This window comes from Saccostrea cucullata, unplaced genomic scaffold (genome assembly GCF_032062105.1).
Source record: "Saccostrea cucullata isolate Sc308-1 unplaced genomic scaffold, CSIRO_AGI_Scuc_v1 ctg23859, whole genome shotgun sequence".
NCBI classification, from domain to species: Eukaryota; Metazoa; Mollusca; class Bivalvia; order Ostreida; family Ostreidae; genus Saccostrea; species Saccostrea cuccullata.
The window spans coordinates 1-10,931 of record NW_026929883.1 but is presented as its reverse complement, the minus strand read 5'-3'; the positions used below and the strand labels follow the sequence as shown (position 1 = coordinate 10,931).

General features: G+C 34.4%; 4 protein-coding genes across 4 annotated transcripts; 2 read left to right on the top strand and 2 right to left on the bottom strand.

The window, feature by feature from the left end:
- The first annotated feature begins 656 nt into the window (after nucleotides 1-656).
- Nucleotides 657-1,751, top strand: LOC134282363 (uncharacterized). Its single transcript, XM_062764764.1, has 2 exons — nucleotides 657-1,181; nucleotides 1,527-1,751. The coding sequence occupies exons 1-2, from the start codon at nucleotides 657-659 to the stop codon at nucleotides 1,749-1,751; spliced, it is 750 nt and encodes a 249-aa protein (XP_062620748.1).
- Nucleotides 1,752-3,763: 2,012 nt separating this feature from the next.
- On the bottom strand, nucleotides 3,764-4,418 carry LOC134282362 (solute carrier family 22 member 6-like). The gene is made up of 2 exons (XM_062764763.1): nucleotides 4,267-4,418; nucleotides 3,764-4,030 (listed from the first exon to the last, which is right to left on the bottom strand). Exons 1-2 carry the CDS (start codon nucleotides 4,351-4,353, stop codon nucleotides 3,764-3,766), a joined length of 354 nt encoding a protein of 117 aa, XP_062620747.1. The 5' UTR covers nucleotides 4,354-4,418.
- A 330-nt stretch (nucleotides 4,419-4,748) lies between these two features.
- On the top strand, nucleotides 4,749-6,390 carry LOC134282361 (uncharacterized). Its single transcript, XM_062764762.1, has 3 exons — nucleotides 4,749-4,785; nucleotides 5,591-5,737; nucleotides 5,818-6,390. The coding sequence occupies exons 1-3, from the start codon at nucleotides 4,749-4,751 to the stop codon at nucleotides 6,324-6,326; spliced, it is 693 nt and encodes a 230-aa protein (XP_062620746.1). The 3' UTR covers nucleotides 6,327-6,390.
- Nucleotides 6,391-9,203: 2,813 nt separating this feature from the next.
- Nucleotides 9,204-10,350, bottom strand: LOC134282360 (organic anion transporter 3-like). Its single transcript, XM_062764760.1, has 3 exons — nucleotides 10,233-10,350; nucleotides 9,911-9,983; nucleotides 9,204-9,612 (listed from the first exon to the last, which is right to left on the bottom strand). The coding sequence occupies exons 1-3, from the start codon at nucleotides 10,310-10,312 to the stop codon at nucleotides 9,436-9,438; spliced, it is 330 nt and encodes a 109-aa protein (XP_062620744.1). The 5' UTR covers nucleotides 10,313-10,350; the 3' UTR covers nucleotides 9,204-9,435.
- Between the last annotated feature and the right edge of the window lie 581 nt (nucleotides 10,351-10,931).

Sequence of the window (10,931 nt, the reverse complement as noted above, 5' to 3'; positions counted from 1 at the left end):
AATTGTTGCCCTCAAATCTGTATGTTAGTCATTAATCCTGAATTTCTTTATGCTAAAGTCTAATGATGGACCCCCGTACCAGTGCCCAGGACGTGATGCGATGTGACCTGTGTGAGACCGCTGTGGTACAGATGCACTGTGATACGTGTCTTGTCAACCTGTGTACGGCCTGTGTTGGAAAACACTTTTCTGTTGATTTCTCAAAACCTCATAAAATTGTGGACTTCAAGGACAGGAAATCCACCCCCCTCTACCCTATATGTACATCTCATAACAAAGAACAATGCATCATGTACTGTAAAAAATGTGACATTCCTGTCTGCAGCGACTGCATTGAATCTAATCAACATTTAGGTCATGAAATATCTAAAATTCTGCGAGTTCTGAATGAAAAGAAGGATATTATTATAAAAGAGAGGAATGAATTAAATGAGACAATATATCCCACCTACCAGGACATTGCTTCTGATGTACAAAACAGAATGAGTCAGTTAGAAAAGGAATATGGAGATCTCTCAACAGCCATAACAAAACATGGAGAGGACTGGCACAGAGAAATTGACAAACTTGTCAAGAAACTTAAAGCTGAAGTTGATGAGATGAAAAACACACAGTTACAAACTCTACAGAAACATCTGGATGAAATAAAAAAGACAATGTCTGACATCAAGGGTGAAATTGATTCAGTTGAAATAGCAATAGACACTAATGACTTGTCCGAACTGTTTAGTGTCACACCCAATGTACAAATATACAGAAATCTTCCACACAAAATTACACTGTCTTTACCCGAATTCAATCCAGGAAAAGTCCATGAAGAACTTTGTAAACTGTTTGGAGCCTTATCATCGAGTTCTTTTACTTCAGATAAAAATGGCTACAGCATGACGACAACACAGAAATCACCAGAAGCTGGATCCTCTCCTCCAGTCAAACAGATGCTTGATGAACCAGAGACCGTCACCACCATAGACACTGGGTATAAATATAACCTTTACAAAGTGGCTTGTCTGAGTGATGAAGAAATCTGGACAATTGGAGATGACGGCACCATGAAACTCTACAGCATCAATCAGGGATCACTACTCAAGTCAATCACAACCAAGTCATGGAACATACCATCTAACATAGCAGTGACAAAAAATGGAGATCTAGTTTATACTGATTCCTATGATAGAACTGTGAACATTGTGAAGAATGAGAAGATAGAGGAGGTGATCAGACTACAGAACTGGAGACCTCACGGTGTCTGTAGTACCTCCTCTGGTGACCTCCTGGTTATCATGGACAGTGATAACAACAAACCAACAAAAGTTGTCCGTTACTCTGGCTCCACAGAGAAACAAACCATTCAGTTTGATGATAAAGGTAAACCTCTCTATTCATCTGGTGGTTATTACAGACACATAACTGAGAACAGGAACCTGGATATCTGTGTGTCCGACATTGGAGCTGAAGCAGTAGTGGTGGTCAATCAGGCCGGGAAACTGAGATTCAGGTACACTGGACATACTACTGCTCCAAAGAACCAATCATTCTATCCAGTAGGAATCACCACAGACAGTCAGAGTCACATCCTTACAGCTGATAATAACAATGTCTGTGTCCACATCATAGACCAGGATGGACAGTTCCTCCGTTACATACACTATGTACTGTTTCCCTGGGGACTGTGTATAGATACAAATGACAATCTGTTTGTTGCTCAATTAGGAAACAGACAAGTGAAGAAAATCAAATATCTCCAGTGAAACACATCATTGTGTTGTTTTCAATATAATAATAATAAATAAAAGAGGTATGCAATAGTACTGATATATAAGTATTCTGTTTTGTGAAAACTCAATTCTTTTATATGACCTATAAATATTAAACATATGTATAAATGTGTGTAAACAATAATTTTGAAGTGAATGCCAGGGGGTTATTTAGAATTATTTTCCATTGTTTGGTATGTTTTAAACAAGAGGTCCAAGACGTTATAGGTCATCTGAGTATCATGTAACAACTTTCCAATTGAATAGGTTTGTGTTTTAAATAAGAGGCCCACAGGTCACCTAAGTATCATGTAAGAACTTTCCAACAATTTAATTTCTTTATTGTTTTTAACCACATTCCATGAAATTCAAAAATTTTGAAAGAGGCACCATTGAATCATGTGTATACATGTTGCATGTTTTAAGTTTGATTTCTTATTACCCACAGGCAGAGTAGGGGAACAAAAACAAGAGGCCCATGGGCCTTATAGGTCACTTGAGTATCTCGTAACATCTTTTCAACAATTGAATTTGATTCATGTTTTAAACCGAAGGCCATGAAATTCAAAATTTTGAAAGAGGAACCATTGCTTATAATAATTATACCTTAGAATGCTTACTTTGTTTACTTAATTCCAAGAGGTAGATCTGAGTAACAAAGAGAAACTGCATTTCCACTTTATAACCAGTTGTGTTCCCCACACCACAGGAACCACTGACCCTGGGGCTACATACATGTATTTCAAAATTTTGGAAAATTTATCATGAATTTTATTTCATCATAAAGTGTTGATAAATACCAGATTCATTTTCAGACTATGTACTCCCCCTCCCCTTCAAATACCTCTGACCCAGGAGCCTGGAAATTAATCATTTTGGAAAAGGCACCATCCATCATAAATATGTAGTACTTAAATCATTGGCATAATAACCTTGAGCAAAGGAAAAGATTTCAAAGAATTCATGTATTTTCATTATATAAACATAAGAGCCCCACCCTAACACAAGAAGTCCTGACCCAGGGGCCACAGAATTCACAAATCTCAAAGAGGCATCCTTCCTCCTTATAACTACGTACATAGTTCATTGGTTTAATACCCAGGCTCAGAAAAGAAGATTTTCAAAGAAAAATTATTTTTCACTATATCATCTGTATAGCCCTGCCCTAACACCAGAACCCCTGACCCTGAGGCCATGAAATTCATAATTTTGGAAGAGGCAGCCTTATTCAACATAACTATGCACTTGGTTAGTTTATTCAATGCCCAGAAGCAGAGAAGTAGAATTTTAAAGAATGTATGCATTTTCACTGTATAATCTACATAGCCCCACCCTAGCACACCTGACCATGCATGGGGCAATGAGATTAATAATTTTGGAAGAGGCAGTCTTATTCAATATAACTATGCACTTGGTAAGTTTATTTAATGCCCGGGAACTGAGAAGAAGAATTTCAAAGAAATAATGCATTTTCACTATATAATCAATATAGCTCCACCCTAGCACTAGAACCCCTGACCCAGGGGCCATGATTTTTACAATTTTGGTAGATGCAGCCTTATTCAACATATCAATGTACTTGGTTAGTTTATTTAATGCCCAGGAGCAGAGAAGAAGACTTTCAAAGAATTTATGCATTTTCACTATAAAATCTATTTAGCCCCGTCTTAGCACTAGAACCCCTGACCCTGGGGCCATGAATTTCAAAATTTTGGTAGAGGACTCAATGCTGACTACAATCATAACAACATTTGAACAGTAAAGAAGAAAATTTTAGTGGTTTTACCCTACCTCCAGGCCCCTGGGGTGCAGGGACCATGAAGTTCATAATTTTTGTTCCCCTTCACCTATAGATGCTCTATGCCAAATTCGATTGAAATTGGTTCAGAGGTTTCAGAGAAGAAGCTGAAAATGTTCAAATGTTAAAGCATGACACATGTCGCTTGACGGACGACAACGGACAAAAACGGATAGCAATAGGTCAACTGAGTTTACTGACAGGTGACCTAAAAATATAAAGAGGAATAGTGTATAAAACATACCATGTTTAGTAAAGCTATAAAAAATCTTAACACGGTGAACATGGCGTAACTGCTGGCGAAGGCTGTTCCTATGCCGATGGCCCCTTGTATCCAGAGCATGCCCAGAATGATCCACTTCCTGCCAAACTTGTCCGACAGCGGCGTGAGACAGAGGGCCCCCAGCGTGTTTCCCACCATATAGATCGTGGAGGACAAATCCACCAGGAATTTATTATCACACACCAGGTCCCACTGGAAGAGAAAATGTGCAATTTTTTTTTAAATTGACAGTATCGAAATGAATCATCAAAGCTCCAGCAACAGAATTTTTTGTATGCTGTCACAGTTTAATTTCTATGCTAATGATTTACATTGTTATTACTTGATGACTAAAGTCATAACAGAATTCTGCTCTCATCTTCATTAAAAATAATGCTCTGTGGATTTTTAGTTTATTTTCAACTGAAATTTTGTATACCGGTATGTACCTCTGTTAATATGGTGGAATCAAATTCACTTCCATATGTCCACCCTTGATCACATGTCTTGGTTTGATTTTGGGTTGAAGATTTCATCACACATTTTTCAAAATCTCCATTTGAGTCCAGAGGAATAATGGCTGTCACTGATTCATTTACAGGCACCTGCAGGATTAGATTCAAGTTAAATTTTCAAACTCCAAGCAAGTAAGCCCTTCAACATAACCCTTACATGTACACATATTACAGATCTTTTCACAAAATGTGAGGAGTTGTTCTTCCTACACTTTGAGGAAAATATGCATTTATTCAATTTTATGAGAAGGAGAAAGTCAGTTTTAATCAGAGAACGAACTAAATTACCGAAAACTATTTTATTTATGCACATATAAAACTGATTTATGGTTCATTTAAAAGTAGTGTATGTTTTCCCTAAATGATAAAGCTGCACTATTAAGTTGTAATTTTTTTTATTCAATTAAAAGCTTAAAATGGCGCCACACAAAGTCGTTTTGGCAATTACAAAAGGTCACATGTATTTCATTTTTTTTCCAAAATATATATATCAAATACTTCATATTATTAAAAATTAACCTTTTGTAAATACATGAACTTCAGGTATATTTGAAAACTCATTTTCATTGAAATATCGATCGCTATTATGTACTAATTAAAAAGTTTGCGAAAATAAAGTTAACATATTTTTTTTAAAAGATTGAAATAATTTATTAAATATAGAAGATAAACATTTTAATTTTTTTTTACTCAACAATATTTATTACATGTATTGAAATGAATTATTGCAAAAGATATCAGGTATGAAATTAAAACCAAAACAGTTTTTGCAAAAACCTATGACATCACAAGGTAATGAAAATTTAAATTAAATATTGTACAGGGAGAACTTCCATCTACGACTCAAAAATATAAAATACAAATTTTGATTTTAAAAAAAAGCAAAGAGAGGAACAAAGGAACAAGAAAGAAATCATGATCATAAATAAAACTTTAATTAAGGTGTACAACAACCTCAAAATACATATATTTTTTGGTTCTTAGTGACCAACTTATACAGTAAAACCTTGATTTTTCGGACTAAATAAGACGAAGAAAAACCTTCGGAAAAAACTTTTTGAGAGTATTTGAGATATCGAGGGTAAAATTTAGAATAATTAAATTATTTTGGTTTAGTTAATCACTGTTTGATTTCAACTTAGAGGTGATCTGTTTATCTGTGGAGCCTAGAAGAACTCCAATCTCAAACGATATTCCGAGCCAAATTTAAAAAAAAATAGGTTATTTATACGGTGTATAAATTCTCTTGTCTTTACAGTTGAAGTTACATTGGTGAGATGGTTTGAGGTAGCCGCTGGTGGACTTATGTTTATTTGCCTCATCGTCAGTGGTTTTTATGTGGCCACCGAGAGGTGTCGCACAAGGGCTGTGGCAGTGGCTCTGCTTCTGGTCACGCTCGTAGCAGGTAACTTTGCTTCTCAAAATCTTTATATATCTCTGAAAACTACTTCTATACCCCGTAATGTTCCTTATTTATTCTTTAAGCTGGACTTGCCATCGCTGGGATAGTGTTATGGATCCTACAAGTGGAGTCGCCGTACTACCCCGCCTGGTCCATGGGCCTCTCCGCTCTCGCCTCCGCCCTCGTCCTTATCACTGCGATGTGTCTGGTTCCCGACATTAAGGAAAATAAATACGAACCAAAATCCACAGTTTACCCTGATCACGGCAGCAGGTACAACCGTCTGGAAAAATCTGACAGCATTCTAAGCAGAGACGACGGGCGTAGTGACAAAGTCATCAGACGACCATCTGACGTCATGGTAACATCAATTGGTGACACCCCACGTGACTACAAAAAGTCAGGTGACCTCGGGAAGGAATATGGAAGACAGAACAGACGTGAGAGCAGAAACAGCACCGACTACAATCCATACCCTTATGGACCAAGATCTACCAAGGACCCTTTTAACGGTGGATTCGACAGATTTGAACTTGAAGTCATCACACCATCTGCCCCTCCAAGATATGATTATATGCAGAAAAAATATTGATAAATATATATTTAACAAAACACTTTCTTCTATTCAATACTAAATTTTAAGTTATAAAAAAAGAATGGAAAGATATAGCTTCAGGTATTTAGCTCACTGGCTATGCAGATGAAAAAAAAGGATACAAAAATTATCTTCATTAATTTTTCAGATATGTAAATGAGCTACAGACCTTTGGCAAAGACAAAGATACAGATCAAATATATATATTCCTCAAAAACATCAGTACATGTATATGTTTCTCGATCTTTTGGAAATGGATAAAAATGTATATCGTTTAAATTTTTGAATGATCATTTAAAAAGATTAGATTCACATTTTCTACCATTCAAGCACGTGACGATGTATCTTTTTTTTTTATTAGAAGCCATGAAAAGAATTTTTGTACATTATGACTTCAATCTTACTAAAGTTATTTGCAGATCAAAAAAAATCATTTGCATAAAATATATTTTTCATTTTCTGGGGTACTTTCAGAAAATTTTAAATTCCACGTTTTTTTAACAGTTATATTACCATGAATGATTTGCAGTATTTTCTTGAACAAAGAGTGTTAATTTAGGCGATTCCACTAGATATCATAAAGCCCCTATAATGATGCGTTAAATTTTGAGATCAGTTACTCTATTGTTACTGATGCAGATTAATATTTTTTCCATTGCCATGATTGTTATACATACACATGTATTCATTGAAGTGTTGTTTTGTTTGATGTTTGTATATATTAAGGTTTACTTACTTCGAAAATATTTTTATATCTTGTATGTCATAATTGTTTTTTGTTTATGTTTGTTCTTGTTTGATATATTAAAAAAAAAGTTTTTGATTTAAAAAATATGTTTTGTGAAAATCAAGACATTTCTTAAATACATGTATATGGAATTTTAACTTGTTGTATTGTTTTAAATGGTTAATACACCAATACCACACATATCTGAGGTTAAACCATGAAACATCTTTGGTAGAATTTCAAAGATATACTACACATAGGTATTAGCAACTTCAATTTTATCATGCTGAAAACTTTTTCCATTTTTTTAAGTAAAAAGTTCCATAACAAAGTATATATCTGGTTCATTAACTCTGTTCACGTTTCGCAGACTGGTTTATTTTTACCTTTACCTAAGAATTTTATCATTCTGCAAAATTTTACCAAATTTCTTAGCTATAACAAGCTAGTGATTTCATACTTCAGATGTGTGTTTCTTATTACAAGAACTTTCCTCGAGTTAAAACAACTTTTAACTCTTTGACCTTGACCTTTGAGAACTTCGAAAAGGCTTTCATTTTTCGTTGAATTCCTTGTGACATTTCTTTAGATATCATGTCTTGATCTTTTGTCCTTGGAGTTTGACTTGCAATTGAGAAACATCAGCCTTTGCTATAAGCTGCCATCAGTGTTTCACAACAAGTTTTTTTTTTCTCAATTATCAGTTTTAAACTTGTTCTGGTGTAAGGATATTAATTTTGTATGTTGATAGCTTTAACTAACACCTTTTATGCATTTCCAAACACTGGATGCAAAAAGATACAGTGTATTTATAAAATAACAGTCACTTGTGTGTCTGGATCCCTCAATATTTTCTCTAAGAAAAACAAAATTTCAACAAATATTTTATCAGTATTTCATTTATTGATATCAACTCAACTTCACTCTTACTAGAAACCCCTTCTCATCAGAGTAACTCAAGTGTGATCACCTTAGCTTATGCATCTGAGAGGAGGAATTATAATGTCATGTTTTTTTTATATTTACTATAATAAAGAATAAAATGTACTTCAGAGTTTCATAATTTTTATGCATCTTTGAGAAATTTGACCAAATGAAAAAACAATGTCTAGAAAACATTTTATTTTTAATAACATGATGTTAGGCTGTATAATTTTTTAGAATCCTGTTAAAATCTTGCTTAGGAGAGACTTGCAATTGAAAACATGCATTGCTATAAGCTACCATCCTGGACAACAAACAAGCGTGAAATGATTTCCCGTCCATTATACATTTAAATAAACTTGAAACTTATCTGTGTGCATTAAATAAAATGACATTGTTATCCTGATAAAATTCTAGGAAAACTTTTAAAATCCTTTTTGGTGATTTCCAAATGCTTAGGATGCAAAAAGATAAAGGGTAAAATATAAAATCAAATGTCAAAGTTGTGTATACCATTGACTTTGACCTTCATTCATGGGATGGATATGTTTCTAAATATGGGTACAGGTGTAGTTAAAAAGGTAACATTAAGGAAACATCAAAATTATTGATTCACAATGGTAATTTGGACATTTTTAACAGAAAAACATAAAACAAAGAATAAAATAAAGTACCAGAAACTCTTAACAAACAACAAACTAAAAATAAATAACTGTCTCTGATGGATAAAAAATCAAAAACTTTGTTTCAAGACCTCTTACCTAAATAAAGGATTTCATTCTCTACAATGTCAAGTCATTTATACCAAGTATACAGAACAGACTTGGTATTTCATACTTTTCCTATATTTCTAAGTATAATAATTCCAGAGACATTTACCACTAATGAAGAACTGCCTTTATCTGTGTCAGATAAGTAAACCAAAAGTAAAACTAGTAAATGCCCCTCCTAAGAAATCCTCTTTATAAGAATCATTGATATTGAGGTTTACTCTTATTTGATTCAGTGGTCTTTGAAACATTGGTTAATTGAGCAATAACAACACATGTATTGTTTATGTTACAACATAAAATCCATCTAAGGGGCATAATTTAAATGCTATATAACCAGATCTATATTTCACTAATAATAAATGTAAATGAAAACAGATTGACTGCAAAAAAACAATCAAACACTGGTATCAGAAATATAATTCTATCAAAAATAACTCTCATACTACAAGATATGTCTAACATAATGAGATCGAAACAAGTAGCACTAAAACATCTGTTGAGGTGAATGTTTTGGCACAATAGTGATCGACACAATCATTTGAAGGTTTGTTCTTTTGTTGAAATAAATGTCAAAGTTGATTGTAAAGAACATAAAGAAACTGTGGTTGAACTCCATGTTTAATCCCATGACCTGTGTCACCCAGGTGACCTTGACCTGATCAGGTATGTGACCTTGACCTGGTCAGAGATAGGTGTCCTCAGTCTGAGTGGCTGCCCCTCGGGTGAAATGTTCCACGTCCTCGATGGTTTCGGGGAGGGGTTTCTTGTGAGTCTCTGGGAGAAAGCAAGCTAAGATTCCCCCTACGACCATGATCACTCCGAACACGACTAGAGGAATGTAAGACTGGGAGCTGCTGGTCTGAAAACAAAAGGCAGAGGAAGTTAATTATAGAGTAATTCACTGTCTAAAATAAAGAAATGGAAACATTCTCAGATTTAAAGCAACTTCTAGTTTGAAAATTCCTACATACCCTATACATATATATTTTTGGAATACTGAGATTTGTTTTTCTACTGTTAATGCTTTGTTTTGAAAAAAAATATGCATAATGTTGGACATATTGAGGCCACAATAAAGGAATAAAATTTTGGTAGGAAGCCATAGGACTTAAATAAGTGTTGTTTTACTGAACAAATCCTGAAATCCAAATACTTACTGCATAGACTATCAGAGGTGCAGCTATTCCACCTAAATTCTCAAAGAAAGACGACAGCCCCACGGCTTGGTTTCTACAAATACATGTAAGTAAAAATGGCTTAGTACAAATGCTTTAATTTACAAGGATTTTTTTAATTAAGTACCAAGTTTTTTAAGAACAAGATGCCTATAAATTGACAAAAATGGACAGTTTCTGACAAAAATTCAACTCCCAAATTATCGACTTCTAGGCAAATATATATACGGTAGTAATTAATGTAAATAAACACTGTCACTTTGACATCAAGAACAATTACTTTTGTCCAATGACTGTATCATACCTGACAACTGTGGGGAAGATTTCTGAGGAGTAAAGGTAGGACAGAGAATAAGCCCCTGTAATCCCAAACTTTCCTATCATGGCGGCTGTTATCTGTAACCAGGTTAGGTCAACACCAGAATCTGAAAGCAAAAAAATCCGTGGTCAATTCAGTGTATCTGCATTTCATGAATTAGGTACATACTAAACGAGACTGTTGATATTCTTGTTTCATCAACTTGCTTGTCAATAATTTACCTTGTTTAAGAAATTGTTCATACGTAGAGCATGCTCTTGCGTATCGAATCAACTGAGATATAAATACTCCGTATGCAGGTGATGAAGGTATATTGCTGCATAAGTAAGGGAAGTTGACGATAGAAAAGTTAAAGTCATCACGTTTATCATATAGCTTGGTTGTTAGATTACCATTAGTGTCTTTTTCAAGTAAAATATCCAAGTATGAAGCATAAGTGTCGGACTCTGTGGTATCTTTTATCTCAAGCTCAGCAGGATATATCGTGTCGACGTAGGAATGGAAATTATCATTATTAATTGACAATACGTCGTCGATATAACTAAATGTCGAGTTGAAGGCCACAGCAAGTGTTTCCTTCTTTTCACGTAAAAGATTCTGCATAAATTCTGCTTCATATGAATATAAAAATAAGTCTGCTAATAACGGAGCGCAATTTGTACCCATGGGAATTCAAATAGATTG